The sequence below is a fragment of the Vanellus vanellus genome, assembly GCF_965231255.1.
Source record: "Vanellus vanellus genome assembly, chromosome: 1".
NCBI classification, from domain to species: Eukaryota; Metazoa; Chordata; class Aves; order Charadriiformes; family Charadriidae; genus Vanellus; species Vanellus vanellus.
Window position 1 is genome coordinate 218,574,086 of NC_138905.1, and position 25,880 is coordinate 218,599,965.

General features: G+C 49.2%; 1 protein-coding gene across 1 annotated transcript in view; it reads left to right on the forward strand.

Annotated features, from left to right (window-relative positions):
• Positions 1-50: 50 nt before the first annotated feature.
• GAB2 (GRB2 associated binding protein 2) overlaps positions 51-25,880 on the forward strand; it is a gene marked incomplete at its 3' end in the record, with an annotated part of 42,899 nt that continues 17,069 nt past the window's right edge. The window contains exon 1 of the mRNA XM_082498170.1: positions 51-327. Within this exon, the coding sequence (XP_082354296.1) occupies positions 66-327 (262 nt within the window). The 5' untranslated portion in view covers positions 51-65. The remainder of the gene's footprint in view (positions 328-25,880) is intronic.

Here is a 25,880-nt window from a genome sequence, read left to right on the forward strand (position 1 = left end):
ATTCATGCTTCCTCTCTTGATTGCAGGCATGGAAGAAACGCTGGTTTGTCCTGCGCAGCGGCCGGATGAGTGGCGACCCTGACGTCCTGGAGTACTACAAAAATGACCACTCCAAGAAACCTTTGCGTGTGATCAACCTCAATTTCTGCGAGCAAGTGGACGCGGGCCTGACCTTCAACAAGAAGGAGCTGCAAGACAGCTACATATTCGACATCAAGACCAGCGACAGGACATTCTACCTGGTGGCTGAGACCGAGGACGACATGAACAAGTGGGTTCGCAGCATCTGCCAGATCTGTGGCTTCAACCAGTCCGAGGAGAACACAGGTACCATGAGAGCTGTGTCTGTGGCCAAGACCATCTCCTGTTCTATCCTCCCAACAGGGCTTTTTTTCAGATCAGACCTGTGGGATTGGGGTGCAGCCCACCACAAGACTGGGAGGGCTGCAGTGGTAAAGGGATGGACGTGGGAGCCCTCAACGAGGCTTTCCTACCTTTGATATCTGAAGCAGAGGTGGCTTTGCCCCTGTGAGCCACCTGATCCATTATTCCCCCATAACTGTAGACCTTTGAGTCTCATAAGAAGTTGGTGGGCTTTGGGGTCTTTTTTAGCTGCAACCGTTGTCCTCATCCATCGCCAAAATCCCTTTGAGAATTGTGGGAACCAGCAGTGAAAATCCCCCTCATTCAGAGATTTCAATCCCTTGGTGGGATGGGGAAAAGCTTTACTGGGACCACGTCCCTCCCTGCTGTGGCTGTCCTCACCACCAAGAGGATGGATCCTTCCCATCTGCATCTCCGCCTCCTCCTGGGACCCATTGGGAAAGCACTGGGAGGGGAGAGGAAAAAGAGGAGGGGAGAGGTGGTTTTGTGCAGCAGCCAGACCTGTTCCACTGGTCGTGCTCCACCATCCAAGCCCAGCTGCGTTTTGGCAAGCCTCTGTGTCTGAGCACCTCTGGTCCCCCCAGCACCACGAGGGCTCACATAAATCCCAAGTGAGATGGGATGGGGATGAGCATGGGGTGTAGCACTGCAGTCCCATTACACCTGGTAGCACCTCTGGGCATCTTTGCTTTATTTCATCCATGGTCCAGTCTCACCCAGGGGACGCCAGTCCCATGCTCTGACTACATGAAACTCCCCATAATGACATCCAGCTTGAATCTGTTTTGGTCCCTCGCGGAGCAGCTGCCATCCGCAGGAGCTGTAGCCCTGCCAAGAGCTCGTCAGGCAGGACAGCAAACAAAGCATCGCAGCAGCGCGGATGCGGTCTTCACTGACTGACGCATGAAGCGGGACGTCACCTTGGCAATGGGTGTACAAGTGGTAGAAAGGATCCTCGATAATGCCGCCAGCACAGTCTCGCAGGGAAAGGTCAGGCTAAATAAATTACATCCCGTTCCAATGTCTGCAGCGCAGTCCTCGAGGTTCGGCAAAATCGTTCAGGCCCCTTTTTAAGAGCTGTTTTGTTGCAGGATTTTCCATTTTGCATGTGCTCGGGTGGGGGGAACTGTTTTTCTTCCCATTTAGTAAAATGAGCTTCCAGCCCAGTGGCTGCAGGATCGATACTGGACTTCAGTGAAATATAAATCCGGGCAGCAAAAGGAAAAACAATCTCCCGCTTGCAAGTACATCTGTCCCAAAGGGCACAGAGGGCTCGTCAGACTGCAGAGATCCGAGCGCTATTCCCTGCAGGATCACAGAGTGACATCAGCAAAAGAGGAACAAAAATCCCTATTTGTAACAAAATCACAGCTCGTTAATGCTGTAGGGAAAGTACCCACTTGAAACAGTACCCAGCTGCCAAAGTGTGATTTTCTGAGTCAGCCGAGAAAAAGCCTGCGACGGCGAACACAGCAGATGTGTCCAGATGCTGCAGAAAACAGGGGGCATGAATTATTCAGGGATGGTGCTTTGCTTTGGTGCTTGCCAAAGCAGTGACCCCACACTCACCTTTCCTTCACCGTCCCTGCTAAGTAATGGCAAATAAATCATCAATTTCCCAAAGTAGATAATGTTTGTTTGAAGGACTCACAGAGAGTTTGCAGGTAATGGGTATTGGGAGTCTTGTCCATCTTGGCATACATGAGCCCATCACCCATCACGATGGGTCAGCTGGAGGGAGAAATAAAACAGTCATAGCAATATTTGGAACTGCTGGGCTCCCTCTTCATCATCTCCTGGAAGCCATGGGTTGATGGGTGAGAGAGGATGAGAAGTTTGCATGAGATTAAGACAGTTCCTGAGTAGAAATAGAGTTTGGAACCTCTTACATTTCTTTCTTGGACTTCACCCCCTCATCCTCAAGCCACTCGTTGTAGCCTCTGCCTCGGAGAATGAATGAGTCAGTAATTGGATGCACCAAAAAGGGGAGGAAAAGGTAACCATCACAGGCAGGAATAGCTCCATGCTAATTGTAGCAATTAATTAACTAAACCTCCCTCTCCCAGCAGACAGGCAGCGTGGCGGAACGAGATCAGAAACTGCCAGGGAAGCCGCTGTGCACATTTTTCTGGTTGTTCTCGTTCCGGGGTGTGTGACTGCTTTATGTTGACCCAAAAGCTTTGCTGGGTCCAGCCCCAAAGTCAGGCTGTTCCTGGCTGGGTTATAATTGCATCCCAGCCTGGGAAGTGCTCCATCACCAGCAAAGGCTTTTACTGCAGCTGCCATCACATGCTGAATTACCTCCCGCTTGGAGGGGTACCTCACGTCAGCTGAGCCCCAACCACCAGTCACAAGTTAGATTTTAACCCACTGGTGGTGGGGGAAAAACTCATTAGCTTTTGGGGCAGTTTGGGTAAAAGCCTATTTCGTCAGCTCCCCACATTGGTAGGGAAAAGGCAGATTTTCGATTGCTTTTTAGCACGATTTAGTGAGCAAACAGGCGACCCGAAAGCAGCCGTGCACAGTGATGCGAACTGGCTGCAAACCCTCTGCACCAGCGCGGGATCGTGCTTGGGTGCTGCCCACGCTCCCAAAAGGCAGAAAAATTTAAAAGGCCAAACGAATTTATACCCTTTGATGCTTCTTTCTCTTTGCAGCTCGACAGGGGAGTGTAAATTTTCTGTTGCTTGGTTTTCACATTAGTCCTCCAAGTCCTGTCTAGACCGGGGGACTCTCAGTATTAAGAAACAGGCTGGTGTTTAGGGCAATTTAACGTCATGCTGGGGTTAGCTGCTGGTTTAGCTGATCACTGGTTGCGTTACACATCTGGTTCGTGGAAAGGAAGCTCGTTTCAGCTGCGGGGAACTAAATGTCGGTGAAGCGGAGGGTACCGCCGGCTGCCCCGGTGCTGCCACAGCTTCTTCGTTCCCCGCCCCGACCTGAAAATGATTGTGGAGCGGTGCAATTACATCTGCCGGGAGAAGGGAAATTCACTATGAGGTGTTTACCCAGACTGCGGCGAAGCTCTTTTTGTTTCTGTTAACACCTATTTACTTTAAGAGTTAATTACTGTTTTTGAACAAGCGGAGCCTTGCAGGGTCCTGGCTCCTCCGCAGGTCCAGGGAAGCCCGATGGGGCTCGAGGGAGGTAGATTTGCTCCCGTCTCAGTGCTGCTTTTACGCTGCGATTCGCACTTCCGCCACCTCGGCCGGCTTGGATGCGACGGAGGGAGACCTGCCAGGGACCCTGAGCCCCGGGCTGCGGGAGAAACGCAGGCGTGTGGGCATCTCGAACCATCTGCATTTTCCCTGCCCTAGTGGGCAGGCAGCCAGGGCTCAGCTGCGAACTGGATTTTCTCATACGCTTTGTTTGTCGGAGTTTAAAAAAAAAAAAAAAAAAAATACCAAATCCCACTAAACATATCTTGCATGCCATTAACCCTTCCTGGAGCTGATGCTTTGGCCAACACCCCGCCGTGTCCCATTCCTGATACAAATTAGAGGCGCAGCTACAGCGGCATATAATTTAATTTCTAATGAAGCACCGTGTGTCCTTGCAGTGTGTGTGTCCTTGCAGGGGTCCTGCATACAGGTTAGTTATTTCAGAGAGGTCATTACTTTTAGTAACTCCACCCCAATTTACCGTTCTTCCCCAGCAGCTCCTCTTCCACATCCTCGGTGGGGCACAAACTCTCTCGGGGGCTTGGATTTGTGGGTGCTGAGCAAATACCCAGGGACGTTTAAGAGCTTGTTCATGCACCGTATTAATACCCCTGTGCTAGAGGTTCAACCCAGACATGGAAGCAGGGAAGGGAATATTTGCGGGTGAATAAATGTCTTTGCTCTGAGCTGAAGGCTCCCATTGCTCGGAGAGGGTGAGCAGGGCGTGAGAAAAGGATGGTGCTGGGCTCCTGCCCCGATGGCTTGTGTCTGGCAGCGGTGGCCTCTCCCACCCAGCCCAGGCATGTCGTCTTCTTTTTTTTTTTTTTTTTTTTTCATCTGGGACTTAATTTCTTTTATTTATTTCTCTGCTTTCTGCCAGGGGGCTGCGCCAGGGCAGTCCCGGGCTCCAGCTCGCTCCTTGCTCCAGCTCGGCTCGGCGCTGGCGTTTAGCATTGCGTCTGGGATTGATCCCCAGCAATCTCGAGGCTTTTACCATCCAGCTGAATGCAAGGCAGGGCCGAGCATTAATTTTTAATGGAGAGCTGAGTGTCTCTTCTTCCTCTTTCAACTCAGTTGCACTCACTCCAGCAGAGTCTGCCGGATCAGCCCTAGACACCGGTGACTTTCTGCTCACATCAGTGAGATCTCCTACATCCCACATGCAAAATCTCCACTGTGGGTCTCTTTAGCTTGATGCTGCCCCAGACCCTCCACCGGTTACCCCTTTCCAACCCGTGAGAGCAAATTCATTGCTTTAGTACCCACTTGACTTGGTTTGGCTGGGGTGTCCCATACGGGCCGCTGGCTGGTTGCTCCCCAGCCTGCTGCCTGCTTACACAGGCTGCCCCCAAGTCTATGCTACGAGCCCATATGGCTGCTCTTGCTCCCTCCTCGCTTCTTCCCTAAAAATGTGTTGGTCCCAGCATCAGACCAGCAATTCCGCTTGCTCTGTCGGTTCCTTTTTGCATGGGTGTTTGCTGAGCAAAGGGAGCTCGAGGTCGACTGGAGAAAAAAACACCACAAAGATACCCCTGAAGACTTCTTGGGATGACAGGAGCTGCCCCCCCAAAAAAGGTCAGTGAAGAGGCTGCAGGTAACAAGACTAGAGGAAAAAGGTACATTCACATGCCATATACTACCCACCTCCCCCAAATCCCCCCGAATCACTGGTGTTCACCATCCCTGCACGCAAGAGTGGGGCACGGGGGAGCCCAGGCAAGGTGACAGCCCCAGGGCAGGCCCTGCTTTCCCACTGCCATCACCTCTCCCATGACCAGGCAGAACTAAAGCTGAGGGGAAACGCTAATGACCGCCACAAGGCCAGGTACTTCCTTGCTATTGTGCCTGGCACACGCCTCCTTCCTTCCCTGCTCTCGCCCAGGATGAGTTGCAAGCCCTGCGCCGTGCCGGGGAGCCCGATGGGGGCTGAGGAATGTTCCCTGAGAAATGGGGGCAAGGAGAGTGGTGTGGGGGTTTCCTTGTGTCCCTGAAAGCACCCAGGCCCCAATACGTTGTGTTTCAGTATCTGGAGGCAGCACTACCATGTAAGGGCAGCAAGCTCCTTGCAGAGGCTTGTGCCCTCAAGCTAGACCAGGACTTGACTCTTTGTCTTCAGTTGATGCAAGACGATTCGTCTTGACTTCATCTTTAAGCTCTGGTACGGGTTGTGTTTGGGTATCAACTCACTTGGAGGCCAGTCTGTCCTCCAGCAGACAGTACGACACTTTGTGACAAGCGATGAGCAAGATTATGGTTGACTTGAGCTTGACCCATGGGGTGGACGGGCAGATCTGGTGCGGTTCTCTCCATGTATACCACCTTCCCATGTCTCATTCACCCACCCAAAGACCTAATGTCCCCTGCCCTGTTTGGGATCTGGAGGTGGCCTGCTTTGGGACAGCAATGTTGAGTCCCTGAGCCTTGAGCCCTTTCCTCTCACCCAACGTCCTACCATACGTATAGATGTAGTCTTTTCCCCAGCGTTCCCATCAATACTTTCTGCACTCAGAATCATGGAGCTCCTTCTTTTAAAACACTGTATGCCACATCTGGACCCATTGGTTATACATCTCAAGGGCATTTGGGTCAGTCCCACCCCTCCTTCTCTACCATGTGCTGAGTTTTCCTAACAAGGGAAGGAGCAGTGGCTGTAGATTCACTCTGAGAGGACAAATGAAGATGTCACGTCTTAGCCCCAGGCTTGACCTAGCCTCTCTGGAATGGATGGGGGAGATTTGGCGACCCCAACTCACTTTGCACCAGACTCGTGGTTGAACTTCAGGTGCATGCAAATGCCTCCTTGCCTGAGTCCCAGTTCATCCCTTAGTCATCCTGCCTCTTTAAATTTGTTCCAAGCTTCCTTGACCCTGGTTTTCCTGCTCCGAAAACAGCAAGTTATTTTAAGATCTGACACTGTTCAGCTTTTATTTCAGTGTAAACAATACCGGAGATGGAGTGGTCTTGGCACAAAGGAGCAGCTTGAGAGCAGTTAAGTGTCTGCTGCCTTTTTTCTCCCCCCCTTTTCCCCTCTTTCCCTTTGGAGATTATAGAATCGCTGAAGTTGGAAGGGACTTTTAAGATCATCAAGTCCAACCATTAACCTACCCTGACAAAACCACTTCTAAACCATGTCTCCAAGTACCACATCTACCCTTTTTTAAACATCTCCAGGGATGGCGAATCCACCACCTCCCTGAGCAGCTTATTCCAATGTTTAATAACCCTTTCAGTGAAAATTTTTTTCCTAATATCCAATCTAAACCTCTCCTGACATAACTTGAACCCATTTCCTCTCATCCTAATGAGATGAGCTAGTTCAGGTGCTAATGAGTCTGCTGAAGAGCAGAGGGCCACTAACAACCCAGAATTTGCTTCCTAGAAGACAGAAATAGAGAGAGATCATTGCTGATCTCTAGTCAACCTCTGTCAGGGTCTCCTTGCTGTGATTCCCCGGGCGTTGGGTCTCCTTGCTGTCATTCCCTGGTCATTTTGGAGAGGGAACTGATGTCATTGAGTGTGAGACCTCCGCTGGTGGTTATAATCTGTCCACTTTTTGGGAGAAGATGGAAAAAGATGTCTAAAATGAGGCAAATCATTTGCACACTAAAAGTGCCCATTTCATTCCCTTGGCTCTGCAGGGAACCAGGACTGATGAGCCCAGGTGGAGACATCCACCTTGTAGAGTCCTGAAACTCTGCTGAGATGAATCCCGCCCATCTCAGAGTTGCTGTCAAGACCTTCAAGTGGTGTCATGGTCATCATTTCATTTACACCAGATGAGGATCAACCCTTGCTGTTCTTCCATACCTCCTTCTTGCTGCACTCAGCTCTTCAGCATGTTGTGCTACCAGAAGCACTGCAGGACCAGGGTCAACGCTGCACTGCTGTGATGGTCACGTCCTTAATACCAAGAGCAGATTTCTAGTTCATCTGGGTGCCAAGAAGAGGACCGAAGCAAGGATGCAGAGGGCTTTAGAAACCAGAAAGCAAGAGAAAAGCTCTTTAGGTATCTGCATGATTAGAAGGCTTCAGGGCCTCTGATGCAACTGAATATCTGAGGTTTGCAATTTTGTATCAATGTTTTCTTGACAATTTGGGAATTTAGGAATTTTTAGGATTTTATTTATTTAGGGTTTTTTTGGTGGCTGTGGATATTTTGAAGAGGTGGGGCTGGAAAAATCCAGAAGATCTGTCGGCTTTGTGATTGCAAACCCATAACTCCGCCATCCTGGAGAGACCACCAGGAGAGACGTGTCAGTTGAGCCCCCTTTAACCCTATCCAGCATTGATGGGAACTGGCAGAGGATGCGGCCGTTTGTGGGAGCACCAGGTTTACAGGCAAAGAATGCTCTTATCTCACTGCAAATAATAAAACCATCAACCAGCAAAAAAAGAAAATTTATGCTCAGCTTTCGAAAAAGACCAACAGCCAAATACTCCACTTCTTTGTGACTGTTTCCCAGCAGGCACCCAGCACAAGGGTATCCAACCGGCCTCTTCTGAAGATAAATACGGAGCTGGAGGACTGGGGCCTTTGGGGAAAATCCTGCCCTTTCCTGGCCAAAGTCCCAGTGGGTTCGCTGAGCTGAGGCTGGGATTTGAGCTGGGAGGAGAAGGAAGAAATGTGAAGTTCAAGAGGTTTGGGGTGGTTTTTATAGAGCCAAAAAAAAAGCATTGCCCAGCCTTTCCAACGCAGGTTTCCCAGCAGAGGTTGGCAAGCTGTGTTCGTACCTCTCAGCCCTGCCCAGGGCTGTCTCCTGGGCCAGGTACCCAGAAGGAGAAACCCATTTAAAATAATTCTTCATTTTATAATTGTCTTTTATCGCTACAAGCCCTGTGCACGTCAGGTCAGCCCCATTAGTTTAATGGGCGCTGAGGAATTTTTAGGCTGACTTACTGACCGTGGAAAAATGAGGGCGGCAGACGGTATCAGCATCACATCAAAAAGCAAAACCATGCAAAGCCTTTGGAAACAAAAACAGCTGATGGGCTTGGAGCGAAGCGACCGGCGAAGCGGCACTGTCTGAGCAAAACCGAGGGAGGGAGGGAGGGAGGGAGGGAGGGAGGGAGGAAGGTATTTTGGGTGCCGGCCAGCTGGGAGGAAACTCGCAGTCAGTTTTGCCTCCATTTATATTTCCCAGAGGGGTCCTGGGACTCTTTTAGCCTGTGTGCCCCAGCTGTGCCGCACTGGGGTTCATGGGGCTGTACCCCATTTCTGCAAAGCTGCTCGGGCATCAGGGCAGGATGTGGACCTGCAGGTGATGCCCAACGCATAGGGGCCAGGCTGGGAAATGGGATGGACACAGGACCCCAAACTGTGTGTGCGAGCAAGTTGGAGAACAAGAGAGAAAATCACAGCGACCTTCACAGTGGATAATTTCAGGCAGTTTTTCACAGCGTGACTCTTTTTTTTCTCCCCAAGCCAACTTATTTCCCCTTTTCTTCCATCCACATATTTCACATTGTTCCCTCCAAACCTTTCACAGGGGCCGTGGTTTATATGCCCTGCACGCTGCTTTGTGCTTTGTAAAACCTGATAAAAGCCAGGACAGATTTCGACTCATTTCCCGGACCCCAGTGCCTGTTTGTTTACTGGTTTGCATTGCTTTATATTTCCAATTAAAACCAAGCCTGAGTAAAGGGAAAGCTTTCAAAAGCCTTTAAAGCCTCTGAGCGAAGGCACACGGAGCAGGAAGGAGCCGTGAAGCTGTCGATTGCCGTGAACTTTCCATGACACCACTCAGGGTTTGTTTCCAGACTGATTTTTATTTATGAATGCAGTAGCATTTATTACTGATTTTATCTGTAAAGATAACACTTCTTCCCTAGATGGTTTCTATGCTTCAGTTATAATTACTGCCTGCTTCTCAAACATACTTCTGCATTATTTAGTGTGGTACAATGTCAGAGCTGTAAAGTTGGTGATTTATTACTTGGACTGTGGGGTACACCTGATACAGGGATACCCCATGTGTGCCCTGGCCACATCCCAGCTCCCTCCAGGAAGGCTGAGAACATCTCTCAGGGTACTTCAGGGTATAGATCAGGGTATCATCAGCAATTTTGATGATGATACCAAACTGGGTGGGGTGGCTGACACCCCAGAGGGCCGTGCTGCCATCCAGCATGACCTGGACAGGCTGGAGAGCTGGGCAGAGAAGAACCTAATGAGGTTCAACAAAAGCAAGTGCAAGGTCCTGCACCTGGGGAGGAAGAATGCAAAGCACCAGTATAGGTTAGGGGCGGACCTGCTGGGAAGTAGTTCTGAGGAGAAGGATCTGGGGGTCCTAGTAGACAGTAAATTATCCATGGCCCAGCAATGTGCCCTTGTTGCCAAAAAGGCCAATGGAATCCTGGGCTGCATAGGGAAGAGTGTGGCCAGTAGGTCGAGGGAGGTCATTCTCCCCCTCTACTCTGCACTGGTGAGGCCACAACTGGAATACTGTGTCCAGTTTTGGGCTCCCCAGTTCAAGAGGGACGGGGAACTGCTGGAGTGAGTCCAGCAAAGGGCAACTAAGATGATTAAGGGCTTGGAGCATCTGCCTTATGAGGAAAGGCTGAGAGAGCTGGGACTCTAGCCTGGAGAAGAGAAGGCTGAGGGGAGACCTTATTATGGCGTACAAGTATCTAAAGGGTGGGTTGAAGGAGGATGGAGCTAAGGTCTTTTCAATGGTTCCCAGTGACAGGACGAGGGGCAACGGGCACGAGTTAGAACACAGGAAGTTCCGTTCAAATACACGGAAAAACTTCTTTACGGTTCAGGTGACAGAGCACTGGCACAGGCTGCCCAGGGAGGTGGTGGAGTCCCCTTCTCTGGAGATTTTCAAGACCCGCCTGGATGCAGTCCTGAGTAATGTGCTCCGGGCAATCCTGCTTTAGCAGGGGAGTTGGACTAGATGATCTCTAGACGTCCCTTCCAACTCTGAAAATTCCGTGATTCCGTGATAGATGCAGCCAATAAACCCGTCTTGTGCTATGCTAGGTACTGCACAAGCACTGAGCATAAAGGCAGCCTCTGCTCGAAGGGATTCATCATGCAGGCACAGCATAGACACGGTGCATCTTCTCTTCTGCCTGTAGCCACTTGCTGCCAGAGTTAGCTCGGTCATAGAGTCATAGAATTGCTGAGGTTGGAAGGGACCTTTAAGATCAAGTCCAACCATTAACCTACCCTGACAAAACCACTTCTAAACCATGTCCCCAAGTACCACATCCACCCTTTGTTTAAACACCTCCAGGGATGGTGAATCCACCACCCCCTGGGCAGCCTATTCCAATGTTTAATAACCCTTTCAGTGAAAAAGTGTTTCCTAATATTCAATCTAAACCTCCCCTGACATAACTTGAACCCATTTCCTCACGTCCTATCACTTGTCACCAGCAAGAAGAGGTCAGCCCCCACCTCGCTACAACCTCCTTTCAGGTAGTTGTAGAGGGTGATAAGGTCTCCCCTCAGCCTCCTCTTCTCCAGGCTAAACAACTCCAGTTCCCTCAGTCGTTCCTCATAAGACTCGTGCTCCAGACCCCTCACCAGCTTCGTTGCCCTTCTCTGGACATGCTCCAACACCTCAGTGTCCCTCTTGTAGTGAGGGGCCCAAAACTGAACGCAGCACTCGAGGTGAGGCCTCACCAGTGCAGAGTGCAGGGGGATGATAACTTCCCTAGTCCTGCTGGCCACACTATTCCTGATACAAGCCAGGATGCTGTTGGCCTTCTTGGCCACCTGGGCACACTGCTGGCTCATACCCAGCTGGCTGTCCACCAACACCCCCAGGTCCTTTTCTGCCAGGCAGCTTTTGAGCCACTCCGCCCCAATCCTGTAGCGCTGCACGGGGTTGTTGTGGCAACAACTGGTGACGGTACTTGCTACCTCCAAGCTGGGATTGGTCTTAAAAGGGACACTTGGCCACAGCTCCTAAAAAACTTGATGAAAAATAAGACTGTCCAGGCAAATGAGATGTCATTTCTCTTTCCTGTTACCCCCTTGCTCTCAGCATGCATCTTCTCTCTTTGGGAGTCAGACCTAGGAGGGGGTTACAGTTTCCACCAGGCATTCAAGGAGCAGCTTAGCTGTTGGTCCATGCTGACGATCACTTAAGGCAACGAAGGAGGAAGCAAATACTTATAGTTAAGCATGAAAAACACCCCCAACTTGAGTCTCCATCCTTGGAGATACTCAAAACCCAACTGGACACAGTCCTGAGCCACTGTAGCTGCCCGTGCTTTGAGCAGGGAGTTGGACTAGACTATCTCCAGAGGTCTTTTCCAACCCAAATATTCCGTGATTCTGTAATTTTTATGAACTTACACAGCAGGGAAATACCAGGCTTCAGAGTATGGTGAGGAGCTGAGATGCCTCAGCAATCCCAGCAGGTAGAACTAGAGTTGTGCCCTGGTAGCATCACCAGGAAGGTGGGAGGGCAGAGCATGAGATGAGACATTGCCTCGTCTGAGTCCATATCATACCATGTTGTTTGATACTCCTTGTCTCTGGATAAGTCCAGACTCATGTTTTCTTACCCTTTTTGTTCTGTGTGATGTCCCTCATAGTCCTCCAGCTGCTCCATGGCAGGTGGTGAAGCTCTGGCACATCTCACCCCTCGCTGGGGATTCAGCTTTCTTTCATACTTACTGGTCGTTGTCACATGCTGAGGAATGTGCCTGACTCGTTTGCACCTTTGATTGATTGCCACCCTTTATATCTGTTTATTAGGATAGAAAATAACATTTCACCTCAAAAATTTCATCATGTGTTCTTTCAGCTCCACATGACCAAATTCCATCCTGGCCAACACAGTTGCTCCTTGCCAATTTTTGGTCCGATTGCCTTCCATCATTTTACTGCCAAATATATAAACTGCCCCTGTTCTTGTATGCCGTTGCTTTTGAAAGTAAGCTGGAGTTGAGTGACTCATTGCATTTGCTATTTTTTTTTTCCATAACTCACAACGAATCCTCTTTCTGAAGTGTTGGGCAGGCATCTGGGCACTCTGGCACTTGCAAATATTTCATCACGTGTAAAATTGTAGTGAAGGGCTATTGCACTGCCGGTGGCTCCATCCTCACCTTTATCTCATGGCAGATCACCTACCCTGCTGAGAACCACCTTGTTTGACATTGCTATCTGTGTAAACCATTCCCTCGAGCCTGCATATACTTTGCACAGGCTCAACCTTGATATAAAGCCTTTATGATGGTAATTATTTTTGCTGGCTTGCCATAACAGTTCACATTGCTCTCAAATGAGTCATGATGAAGTCTTTCAAATACACACTTGAAATCCATAAATTCTGTGATGAGTCTTTTTGCTAGTTGGTGGTTGCTTTGATGATTAGTGTTAAGGTCAAAACGTGGTCAATGTATGATTTTCCAGGTGAAAATGCTGCCTTCCTCTCTTGAGCTTTGTCTGAAAATAATTCCTGATGGAGCAGAAGACTTTGTCTTTCATGGAGAGCACTGTGGTGTCTCTTCAATCTTTACAGTTTTTTTTAAAGTATCTCAATCCCAGTTTCTTGACTCCTATGGCTTTTCTTCACCCCCAAAGTTCATTCCATGAGTCTAAGAATGGGGTGATGCGATTTGTGATTTGCACTTGAAGCACATTTCACACTTTTGCAGCTTTATTAGAGTTTTTAAATACCATTATATCTGTTCTTTGGCATCAACGTAACTCCTTCCGAGGGTCTGAAATCCTGCTGGCTTTTCTGTGATGCTCCAGAAGCTCACTTTGATCGTTTCTGTTGCCTTTAGGAAGAACTCAGAGTACAGGCTTACAAATGCTTTGAATTTCTTTGGCATGTTGTGGGAAGGACCACCCTGTCCTCCGCCTGCCACTAATATTTTTATGCAGATAAGCCTGTGATGTCCTAACCCTGGACAAACAGTGCTTCTTGCAGTAAAAAAAATCCACTGACGTATCTCAGTAATAAGAACACACGCTACTGTCTGGTGTCTCCTGGTGCATTTTGAAGGGAAGACCAACCCTGTGTTCACAGACATGTATGACAGAGTGTTTCATTTTATAGATAAAGTGGCTTAAAGAATTAATACTTCCATGAGTGCAAGAATTCCCACAGTTGTATTAGATAAGCTAAAATATTTGCTTTAATAATGTTTATAAATGATGAAGCCAGGCGCAAATCAGTTTTCCCTGCGGGTGCGTTGCTGCGTAAGTGATCTCTATGAAGTTCTCAGCTGTCTCCAAAGTGTTTGGAGATGGAAAGCTGGTGCAGGCTGGCTTTTTGTCCAGTCTGGTCCTGGTAATTCCTGCATTCCTGTGGTCATAGCAAAAAATCCATTATATTATGGTATTCCTCCCAGCATCTGTGGAGAGGAATGGCTCCAATGCACTGCTTATTTGTTACCAATACACATTTCATCTCATGGGTGAAGGACTTGATCTTTATGGAGCAGATCATCTTGATTATCAAGCAGATCATCTTGAGTGCCACCACGCAGCAGGTACAGGACAACCAGGCAATCAGGCACAGGCAGCATGGGTTTATGAAAGGCAGGTCCTGCTTGACAAACCTGATCTCCTTCTATGATAAGGTGACTGGTGAGTAGATGAGGGGAAGGCTGTGGATGTTGTCTACCTAGACTTTAGTGAAGCTTTTGACACTATTTCCCACAGCATTCTCCTGGAGAAATTGGCTGCTAATGGCTTGGGCAGGCGTACTCTTCACTGGGTAAAAAACTGGCTGGATGGTCGTGCCCAGAGAGTGGTGGTGAATGGAGTTAAATCCAGTTGGCGGCCAGTCACAAGTGGTGGTCCCCAGGACTCAGTGTTGGGGCCAGTTCTGGTTAATATCTTTATCAACAATCAGGACGAGGGGATCAAGTGCATCCTCAATAGATTCGCAGACGACACCAAGTTGGGTGGGAGTGTTGATATGCCTGAGGGTAAGATGGCTTTACAGAGGGATCTGGACAGGCTGGATCGATGGGCCAAGGCCAATGGTGTGAGGTTCAACAAGGCCAAGTGCTGGGTCCTGCACTTGGGTCACAACAACCCCATGGATGCTGAGTGGCTGGAAAGCTGCCTGGTGGAAAAGACCTGGGGGTGTTGGTGGACAGCCAACTGGGTATGAGCCAGCAGTGTGCCCGGGTGGCAAAGAAGGCCAACAGCATCTTGGCCTGTGTCAGGAATGGTGTGGCCAGCAGGACTGGGGCAGTGATCATCCCCCTGTACTCGTCACTGGTGAGACCCCACCTTGAGTACAGTGTTCGGTTTTGGGCCCCTCACTACAAGAAAGACATTGAGGTGCTGGAGCATGTGAGGAGAAGGGCAACGAAGCTGGTGAGGTGCTCTTAAAAGCGCAGGAGAAGGCCATCCCCTTATCTCAAAAAACGAGCAGACGGGGAAGAAGACCAGCCTGGCTAAGTAGAGAACTTTCGCTGGACCTCAGGAAAAAAAGGGAAGTTTACATTCTCTGGAAAAGGGGGTTGGCAACTTATGAGGACTATCAAGATATAACAAAGCTATGTAGGGGGAAAATGAGAAGGGCCAAAGCTCAATCAGAACTCAGCTTGGCCACTGCAGTTAAAGACAATAAGAAGAGATTCTTTGAGTATATCAATAGAAAAAGGAAGACTAGGGAAAATGTAGGCCCACTGGTGAATGAGACGGGTGCTCTAGTGGTGGAAGACCCAGAGAAAGCAGAGTTACTGAATGCCTTTTTCGGTCTTCACTGCTAAAGCTGTCCCTCATGAATCCCATACTCTGAAGGCAAAGGGGAAGGTCTGGAGAGAGGAAGACTTTCCCTCAGTTGAGGAGGACCGTGTCAGAGACCACTTGGCCAAGCTGGACATTCACAAGTCCATGGGCCCTGATGGCATGCATCCGCGAGTGCTGAGAGAGCTGGCGGATGTTATTGCTAGACCACTCTCCATCGTCTTTAACAGTCATGGAGAACAGGAGAGGTGCCTGAGGACTGGAGGAAGGCTGACATCACTCCAATCTTCAAAAAAGGCAAGAAGGAGGACCCAGGGAACTACAGACCGGTTAGTCTCACCTCTGTCCCTGGGAAGGTAATGGAGCGACTCATTCTGGATGTCATCTCCAAACACGTTGAGGAACAGGAAGTTATTGGAAGTGGTCAACATGGATTTACCAAGGGTAAATCGTTCTTGACCAATCTGATAGCTTTCTATGATGTTATAAGTGGTTGGCTGGATGAGGGGAAAGTCGTAGATGTCATCTACCTTGACTTTAGCAAGGCTTTTGAGACTGTCTCCCACGACATCCTCATTAGGAAGCTGAGGAAGTATGGGCTAGATGAGGTGACAGTGAGGTAGATTGAGAGTTGGCTGCGGGACAGAACTCAGAGGGTTGTGATCAGCAGCACAGAGTCTAGTTGGATGCCTGTAACCAGTGGTGTCCCCCAGGGGTCAATACTTGGTCCAATTTTATTTAATATATTCATTAATGACCTGGATGAGGGGACAGAGTGTATCCTCAGCAAGTTTGCTGATGACACCAAACTGGGTGGGGTGGCTGACACCCCAGAGGGCCGTGCTGCCATCCAGCGTGACCTGGACAGGCTGGAGAGCTGGGCAGAGAGAACCTGATGAGGTTCAACATAAACAAGTGCAAGGTCCTGCACCTGGGGAAGAAGAATGCAAAGCACCAGTATAGGTTAGGGGCGGACCTGCTGGGAAGTAGTTCTGAGGAGAAGGATCTGGGGGTTGTGGTAGACAGTAAATTATCCATGGCGCAGCAATGTGCCCTCTCTGCACTGGTGAGGCCACAACTGGAATACTGTGTCCAGTTTTGGGCTCCCCAGTTCAAGAGGGACAGGGAACTGCTGGAGTGAGTCCAGCGAAGAGCAACTAAGATGATTAAGGGCTTGGAGCATCTCCCTTGTGAGGAAAGGCTGAGAGAGCTGGGACTCTTTAGCCTGGAGAAGAGAAGGCTGAGGGGAGACCTTATTATGGCGTACAAGTATCTAAAGGGTGGGCTGAAGGAGGATGGAGCTAGGGTCTTTTCAATGGTTCCCAGTGACAGGACGAGGGGCAATGGGCACGAGTTAGAACACAGGAAGTTCCGTTCAAATACACGGAAACACTTCTTTACGGTGAGGGTGACAGAGCACTGGCACAGGCTGCCCAGGGAGGGTGTGGAGTCCCCTTCTCTGGAGATTTTCAAGAGCCGCCTGGATGCAGTCCTGAGTAATGTGCTCCGGGCAATCCTGCTTTGGCAGGGGAGTTGGACTAGATGATCTCTAGAGGTCCCTTCCAACTCTGAAAAATCCGTGATTCTGTGAGGGGTCTGGAGCACAAGTCTTATGAGGAGCGGCTGAGGGACCTGGGGTTGTTTAGCCTGGAGAAAAGGAGGCTGAGGGGAGACCTTATTGCTCTCTACAGCTCCCTGAAAGGAGGTTGTAGAGAGGTGGGGGCTGACTTCTCCCAAGTAACAAGCAACAGGACAAGAAGGAAAGGCCTCAAGTTGCACCAAGGGAGGTTTAGGATGGATATTAGGAAAAATTTCTTCACAGAAAGGTTTATCAAACACTGGAACAGGCTGCCCAGGGAAGTGGTGGAATGGCCATGCCCGGAGGTATTTAAGAGACGTGTTGATGTGGTGATGAGGGACATGGTTTAGTCGTGGACTTGGCAGTGTTAGGTTGATGGTTGGACTTGATGATTTTAAAGGTCTTTTGCAACCTAAATGATTCTATGATTCTATGACTCTGTGATAGTAATGAGAGGGGCACCAAGTGTTGGATCTCATCTAGATCTGTTTCAGCAGCCAAACACACCAAGTTCAGAAATGAGTGATGTAGGTAATTAAGAAAAAAAAAAAATTAATCCCATTCCTGTGAAGAAGGAAGATTCTCAGAATTGGCACATATGGAGTCTGAGTAAGCTGATGCTGAGGGAACACTGCCCTTGCAGCAAGCGGAGCAGATGACAAGCCCATCACAAACTCCACTTCAAAGGTGGTAAAAATTCAGCGTGTTCATTTTCGCTCACTGGAATTCATTTTCATCTGTTTTCAGTGTCAATTTTGATTCACACCTTTTCGTTCTGAATTTGAATGAATTTCAGAAAAAAATCAAGAGTTCCACTCAGAATTGCGCTTTCATATCTAAAATGCACACGATGATGATCTTCGGTCAAAGCAGTGCGGTCCACCCCCAAAAAACAATCCACTCTGATGAGAATGAATTGAAACACCTTGACCTTCTCTCCTTTTACTTAAAATTCACTTTTATCCTCTAAAGGTTTCTTGTAATTTCTGGCTGCAAGCAATCCCTTGGCAAGCTCCTATTTTGATTAAATGGCATTTTCCAGCTGGAGGATGTCAGAACATTTTCAGCTGGCCCTGAGCCAAGCGCGAAGCACGGGTGATGCACCGGGCAAGAAGATGCAGATTTTTTGGTCTGGGTGCTGGTACCATCTGTGGTGTGTGCAACGGTGGGTGCAGCGGCAAGGGTGATAATGTAATCTTGCTCTTCTGGGTTTCAAGGATGGGCTCGCTGCATTTTGTGAGCCATGTTGGAGTAAGAAAGAGAAGGGTGAGGAGCTGCTGAGTAAGCCCATGGGATGGTTCCCAACCCATGAGAGAGCATCAGGGGAGAGAGGGTTTGCTCAGGTCCTCGAATGCTGGAGGGTGTTTAGTTCCTGAGTCAGGGGAGCAGGAATGCCAAAATCCAAAAATATTACCCTCAAGGAGATTGTGATAAATCTGCCTTGCCCAAGTCTCCTGAGGACCAAACTCTATGTTACGCTCTGTTGCCCCGCTAAACCCAGTGCTGCTGCTGCTGTGCATTAAAAATAACCACAAAACCAGCCCGTGCTTTAGTGCACAAGGTTCAAATAGCAACATCCATGCTGGGAGCTTGCCCCGATGCTCAGTGCAGAAATAGCCGGTGGGGAGAAATTTGCTTGTCTGCAGCCAGATGTGACGGTGAGATGGAGGTTGTCCAGGTGGAAACCGTCATGCACAGAGATAAGAAATGCAAAGGCGTAACGTGGAGCTGAACCAATGGTGACCAAAGTCCAGCGGGATGTTAAACCCAGCAGGATTCAGGACCCCAGCCAACCCTGCATCTCCTTTAACCGCCTTCAGCTTTTCCTTGGGATGCTCCCAGAGGGGTGCGAGCCATGGTGGACGGGGGATGTGGGGACGAGGACAGGGCTGGGGCTGACCCTAACCCAAAAACGTTTGTGGGAGAGGCTGCCAGCCCCACGTTTCTGAACGCGGATACCACACTAACATGTTGCTGTGCTGCTTTCAACCCACGCCAGTTCTTGCCTTTGGCACAAGCCGCGCTCCTCAGTCCCTGCCAAACCAGTACAGATGTTTTAACACCCACCGGAGCCCAGATAATTACAAACAGAACCGAGAGACTGGTTGGGGCTGTTTTCGTTGCCTGAACTCTCAGCCGTTCTCAAGCGAGACGCCTCCCACTTTCTGACATCGCTTTCAAAGACATTTTTGTGGGCCACATTGCTAATACCCGTTTTATTAGGGGAATGCCAAGAAGCCCCAACCAGGATGAGGATCGCACCATGCCCGCTGACGTAACAGTGACCGCAGAGCGAAACAAGTGCAGGGGAGAAGAGTGGAGCAGCCAGGAAAGCATTTTCATGGGAAATTAGAGCTGATTTCTAACTAACAGCTTTCCAGCCATGGCATTGCAAAGCTCAGCTCACTTTCAAATTGGTTTGGGGAGTGTTTTTAATAGGATGAAACCATGAGATCAGCTGGTGGGGGCACGTGCCAGAGGATGCTGCAGATCCTTCCCATCTTAGATCCTCATGGGAGACAGTGCCCATTGTGGCGAGTTTGTGAGCAGAGCAGATGAGATGAAGCAAGGAGCAGCATCTCCTGTTTCAACAGAGGGAAGCCAGCAGCAAACACCTTCTTCCTGGTCTGTGCTTGTGCAACCTTAAGATATGGGAACCTGGCCCACAGTCAGGAGCTATGTTCCCTCAGGCTGTTTGCAAATAGCCGGGTTTGAGCTTAACAGATGAGAACTGATTTAGCAGTGAACAAAACCAGTTGTCATATGTATCTCCCCTGGGGCCAGTTAGAAAGTATCTGTGGGGAGGAGGACCAAGAAAGCCTCCTCAGGCTTCACGCCTACATGAGCTTCATGTCTACTCACCCCTTTTCCATCAGGATGCTTTGAGGTCCTCCTGGACATGCAAGACATTGTGACCGGCTCTGCCCTGGTGAGGCCACATCTGGAGTATTGTGTCCAGTTCTGGGATCCCCAGTTCAAGAAGGATAGGGAACTGCTGGAGAGGGTCCAGCAAAGGACTACAAAGATGATGAGGGGACTGGAGCATCTTTCTGATGAGGAGAGGCTGAGGGACTTGGGGCTTTTTAGTCTGGAGAAGAGAAGACTAAGGGGGGATCTTATCAATGCTTATAAATACTTCAAGGGAGGGTGCCGGGGGGTGGGAACAGTCTTTTTTCAGTGGTGCCCAGTGACAGGACAAGAGGTAATGGGCACAAACTTGAACATAGGAAGTTCTATCTGAACATGAGGAGGAACTTCTTTCCTGTGAGGGCGGCAGAGCACTGGCACAGGCTGCCCAGAGAGGTGGTGGAGTCTCCCACTCCGGAGACATTCCAAACCCACCTGGACGCTGTCCTGTGCAACTGCTGTAGGTGCCCCTGCTCTGGCGGGTTGATTGGACTAGTTGATCTCCGGAGGTCCCTTCCAACCCTGACCATTCTGTGATTCTGTGATTCATTTTGTCTTTGCGTTCATTATCACAGCTGATAACAGGTTGGGTGGAAGACGACTGGAACAAGCCCACCAACCATGGCGGGCTTGAGCCATCTTCATGGCTCTCCCCTCAATCCCTGCTGTGAAATTCTTCTGCCCAGCCATGAAGATTTTCATCTGACATTATTCCAGTTCATTTCTGGTTGCTGTGGAGACCAATTTAAATGAAACTCTAGTATTTTGAAAGAGAATATGATTCTAAGTCATTTGCGATGCAAGGTCTCATGCTAATAGCATTAGCATATTGTTTGATTATGGCGATGTGAAGGGAATAAATTCCAAGTCCTTTTTGCCATCATTGCATCTTAAAAGAAGAGGAAGAGAAAAACCTCCAGGTTTTAGCCAATACTGAAGACCTTTACTGCGGGCGCACTCATGATTTCTGAATGCATAAAGCTTTGGGGGTCACCAGCATTTGTAACCTCATCGCAGTGAGAATAGCTCCCTGGAAGAGACCTTTTCTTTCTCTGCTTCCACTGAGCATGGTTAATAGACTGTCTAACGGGCAGGACTCAGGTTTTTAATGATGGGTAGAGAGATCCAGGATGGCTTTTTAAGCCATTTGCATCTTTGCTGGAGCACTGGTGTGGCAGAGCCCAGCTAGAGAGCGGCTGCGGAAGGCACAATCCTCCTCCCATCGCTTGCGGAGATTTTTCTTCTTGCATTTTAAACTCAACGTCTTAGGAATGGTTTTGCCTTCAGGACTTCTTTACATGGTTCTAGTATGTGGACAGGGTATGCCCATAACCCTAAATGAAGAGAAATCGCAGGGCAAACCTTTTCAGAGAGGCTTGTTTTGAGAGTAAAGACTGCAGAGATGGAAAAGGGAGAGCTGAACGTCCAGCAAGAAAACAACCCAAGCCAAACTATTTTATTTTTTCGAGTCTCCACCCCTAGGGGCATGTTTTCTGGGGATGAACTGACCCTTGCTCGCACTGACCCCTGGGCCGCTTTGCTCGCCGGTTCAGGGACGCGGTATTGCAGCCATGAGCGTTAATGACTTCTTTTGTCTCCTGTTTCGGCTTTTGCATTCGATGCAGCTGATGTTGCCCCATCTGAGCGTGCCGGGCTCACCTGAAAAATTCGGGACTCTACCACAACCCCCTGTCCCTGTCTTTTCCCCCAGCCCCTGCTCAGTACCCACCTCCCTTTCCTTTTAACCCATTGGCTAAAATACCACCCAAGGAGCAAAAAAATGACATTAATCCCACGTAGAGGAGAGAAAAACAGGGCGAAACTCCCGTGGTTTGGTCCCACTCATGGATGCAAAAGCACCCATGAAGAAGGGGGCTCTGAGAGGCGAAATCTGGGGACCCTCTGCCTTTCCCCATCGCTGCCTTGCTGAGCGATGGCAAAGCAGACCCTTAACAGCACTGCTGTTTTACTGACTCCCCGGCAAACCGGGAGTTATACTGTTTCTCCCCCAAGGTAAGGAGAGATTGAAATAAATTACTTCTGTAAAGAGCTGGGTATGGCAGTTCTTCTATAATACAAAGTGCAAATATTTGGGCCTTTCGTGTGCTCCCTTGAATAAAAATGGTACTAAATCATGCATAAGTAAAGTGGGTTCACATTTCCTCCTAGCGAAAGTTTTCCTTTGCTCTCCTGGAGCATTAAAGACCTACGCTCCCGTCACCATAAAAAGGGCTATAAAATTTAAAGCAAGCTGTTAAGAAGCTCTGGCTGGGATTAGGCTGGGATTCATTCTTTCTCCTTCTCCATCCCTGCTAAGTGAGGCATGCACCCATGTTTGCTCAAGCAAGGAAAGGCGCCCCCATACTGCTCACAGTGAACATTAAGAACGATAAGAAATTTGTTCAGGACCTGAAAGCAAATTATTCCTGGGCTAGGGGATGCGAAGTTGATGCTGCATCAGCTTCTGGGCTTTCACTGTGCTCATTGGTGGCATGTTAGACCATGGCACTGGGTGAGACTGCATTGGCATGGTGTCCAAGGGAAAGCGCAGTTAGAAAACGCCAAAATCGCTCATCATCATCTTCATCATAAATAATAATAAACAATGATAATAGCCAATAATAATAACCAATGCAATCCTACAAAACAGGATGCGGGAGCTTCATTTCACACAGTGAGAAAATTCAACAAGGGCAAGTGTAGGGTCTTGCTCCTGGGGAGGAATAACCCCATGCACCAGTACAGGTTGGGGGCTGACCTGCTGGAAAGCAGCTCTGCAGAGAGGGACCTGGGAGTCCTGGTAGACAACATGAGCCAGCAATGTGCCCTGGTGGCCAAGAAGGCCAGTGGTCTCCTGGGGTGCATTAAAAAGAACATGGCCAGCAGGTCGAGGGAGGTCATCCTGCCCCTCTACTCTGCTCTGAGGCCACATCTGGAGTACTGTGTCCAGTTCTGGGCTTCCCAGTTCAAGCACAAGGAACTACTAGACAGACAATTGGAGGGCTACAAGGATGATCAAGGGGCTGGAGCACCTCTCTGATGAGGAAAGGCTGAGAGCCCCGGGGCTGTTCAGCCTGGAGAAAAGAAGACTGAGAGGGGATCTCATCAATGCTTATCAATATCTAAAGGACAGATGTCAAGAGGATGGGGCCAGACTCTTTTCAGTGGTGGCCAGTGATAGGGCAAGGGGCAACAGGCACAAATTGGAACACAGGAAATTCCATCTCAACATAAGGAAAAACTTCTTTACTCTGAGGGTGGCAGGGCACTGGCACAGGCTGCCCAGAGAGGTGGTGGAGTCTCCTTCTCTGGAGATATTCAAAACTCACCTGGATGTGTTCCTGTGCAACCTGCTGTAGGTGCCCCTGCTCTGGCAAGGGGGTTGGACTAGATGATCTCCAGAGGGCCTTCCAACCCTGACCATTCTGTGATTCTGTGAAAGCTGGTTTGATGCTGGGCCATCATGAGGGGGAAAAAAACCCTTTTCTTATATAAACGTGTAATCTCTTTCCATAGCTCTTAGCTTTCAACAGCTTTCAACAGCTTCAGCCCTGTCCTGCAGCACTGGGCTCCACAGACTCCTCGTACCTCCAGCCAGATTTGCCAAGGATGCCCCTGGCATCTGCAGGAATGATACATGCCACCCACAGACAGAAAGCAGATAATTTTGCACATCCCCATTGCCTTCTTTTGCCACCTTCTCTCTACCCTGAAAAAGGTAAAAATACCCTCCTTGAGACCACTTTGTCTTTTGTACAGTTACAGCCCAGCATCTTTGCCCTTTCCCTCCATTCCAGCCTTTTTTTATTATTATTATTTTTCCCATTTAATCCTTCATCTAATTGGTTTTGCAATGTCAGAGATGATGATTCATGAAGCAGAGGGTCGGAGATGAGGTTGGCTCTGCAGAGCAAATGAAGCCTGTCCCAGCCCACGCTGCCTCCCTGCTATCATCCTTCATCCCCGGCTGTGGGTTGTTGTCCCACTCCGGAGGTCTCCGATGAGGATGTCCAGGGTGGGATGCTCAAGGTCACACGAAAGTCAGGGCTGTGAGCATCCACGTTCATCTGCTTTTATCTCCAGCGCTGAAGCCTTTATGACAAAAATAAATAGGTGCACACGAGACAACCCTGTCTGGCCAAATGTTAGACCTCCAAATATTGACACAAAAGGTTGAGCTCCACAATCGAGCGGCAGATTTGCTCTTTAAAGGGTAGCCACCATGTATGGGGCATGCTGATATGATACAAAGCTGGGTCACTGCCACCAAGGACTGTTTCCCAGGCCAGGGATGGGATTTTGGACACAGCCTCATCTCACAGAAGCAAACCTGTGTTCTCCATGGAGAAGCATCGCATCATTTCTGTTGCAGTCTCTCTCCCTTCTCCACCTTCGTCCTTCAAAGAATTGATTGCTGTTAAAATAACTGAGATATATAATGCTTTGAGGTCAAGATGATCTGACTTGGCTCCTTTCCCTCTCTTCTCCCTCACTCACTCTCCAGCACTGTGATTTTTTCCCTCAGTTCCCATGCTTCTCCAAGGCAAATGCTCCTATGTTACCAGTATTTTTTCAGTTATTTCATACAAATGCAGGCAGAGCGCTGACACTAATGGGCAGAGGCGATGCTATTTGTTGTCACTCATCTTTTTCTCACTGTCTCTCCCATCAACTCTTTCCTAGGTAATTCTCCCCATCCCGTGTTGGATGCTTAAATAATTGGGGTATTTCATGGTTGTCAGCAGAGGAAACCTGAGGGGACCAGCTTAGGATAAGTATCATTTTAGATGGCTGAAATTGGGTAAGAGAAACCATGCCCTTAGCCCTCTGTGCAGCAGATCCCTGTCCACAAAGCAGTGATGCTCCTCCTTCCCCTTCGCTAGTCTGTCCTGACTGATTTCTCAAAGCAAATGGAAATGAGCAGCAGAAACTGGAAAGGAAAAGCTCAAAAGCCTGATTGATGTCACTTTTCTCCTCACCCTTCAGCTCCTCTCCAGTGTAGAATGCAGCTGTGATGAGTCCTACCTTGCCCCATCCTCACTTTTGGGGAGCTTCACTCCCCCTGCTTGGCACTCAAAATTTGGGCAAAGCTGAATATTTGGGTACCTGTTCCCTTGCACACAGCTTCCCACCCTGATGGAAACCGGAGAGGGGAAATTATCCAAATCAGATGCCCTTTCCAGCTAACCTGCCGGAGGAAACCTTTAGCGGGCGAACTGCCAAAGTGTCCTCAGACTGACAACAGCTTTTCCAAATGCCATCCAACTCGGAGGCGATAGGGAAAGCTCAGTAAATAAACCTTCCTCGGGTGCCACGCTCAATTCTTGTGGCATCCCAGGCCTCCTGGCAGCACGGTGGCATGGTGACTCATCCATCGGACCTGTTGTTTGTTCTCTCCCTGCCAGGATAAGTGTTCAGAGGGCTTGTTTTGGTAGGGTTGTTTGTCTTTTTTTAACTATTTTTTTTATATTTGTGCTGGAGGAGTGAGCTCGCAACAAAAGCGGAGGTGCAGGCAGATTCCCAAGGGAGAAGGTTCCCCCTTTTTTTGCTAATAAATGATGGAGCTGCTCCAAAGAGTTGGGGAAGATGATAGCGCATGAGCACGCTCTGCCCTGTATCCTCCTAGGGATTATTTTAGTAGATTTCTACTATTCTCTCCTGAAAAAAAAAAAAATCTTATAGGCCATATGTTTTAACTGGGATGAAGTCAGCAACGCGGTCCGAGGCATTTCGTAGCCTTATTTGCCAGGGCAGTTCTGGGAAGCCCTTATCTGTGAGGTCCCTTGGACCAGCTCGCCCTTGCCAGCATGGTGTGGGCATCACATGTAATTTTGCACTGCTCAGGGACACCAAGCAAATCTGGCACCTTCGCTGTGACCATCGATGGAAGCAAAGGAATTTAGCTACACCCAAACATCTCCTCCTTCCCAGGGGCATAATTTCAAGTCCATGGGATACAGGGAGTTGTAGTCCCAGCCTCTGACTTCAGGCAGGGAAAGCTGACATTGCGGCTCCGGTGAAAAAGTCCGTTATGAGCAACAATTTCCGAAGGAGGCTGAGTAATTATGTCACTCCGATAAGCCTCGGAACATTGTGCGAAACTACGCGCACATAGCAATAGGCGAGCTCTCTGAGCAAGGGAATTCAGAACTGTCAGCAAGGAGGGAAATACCAC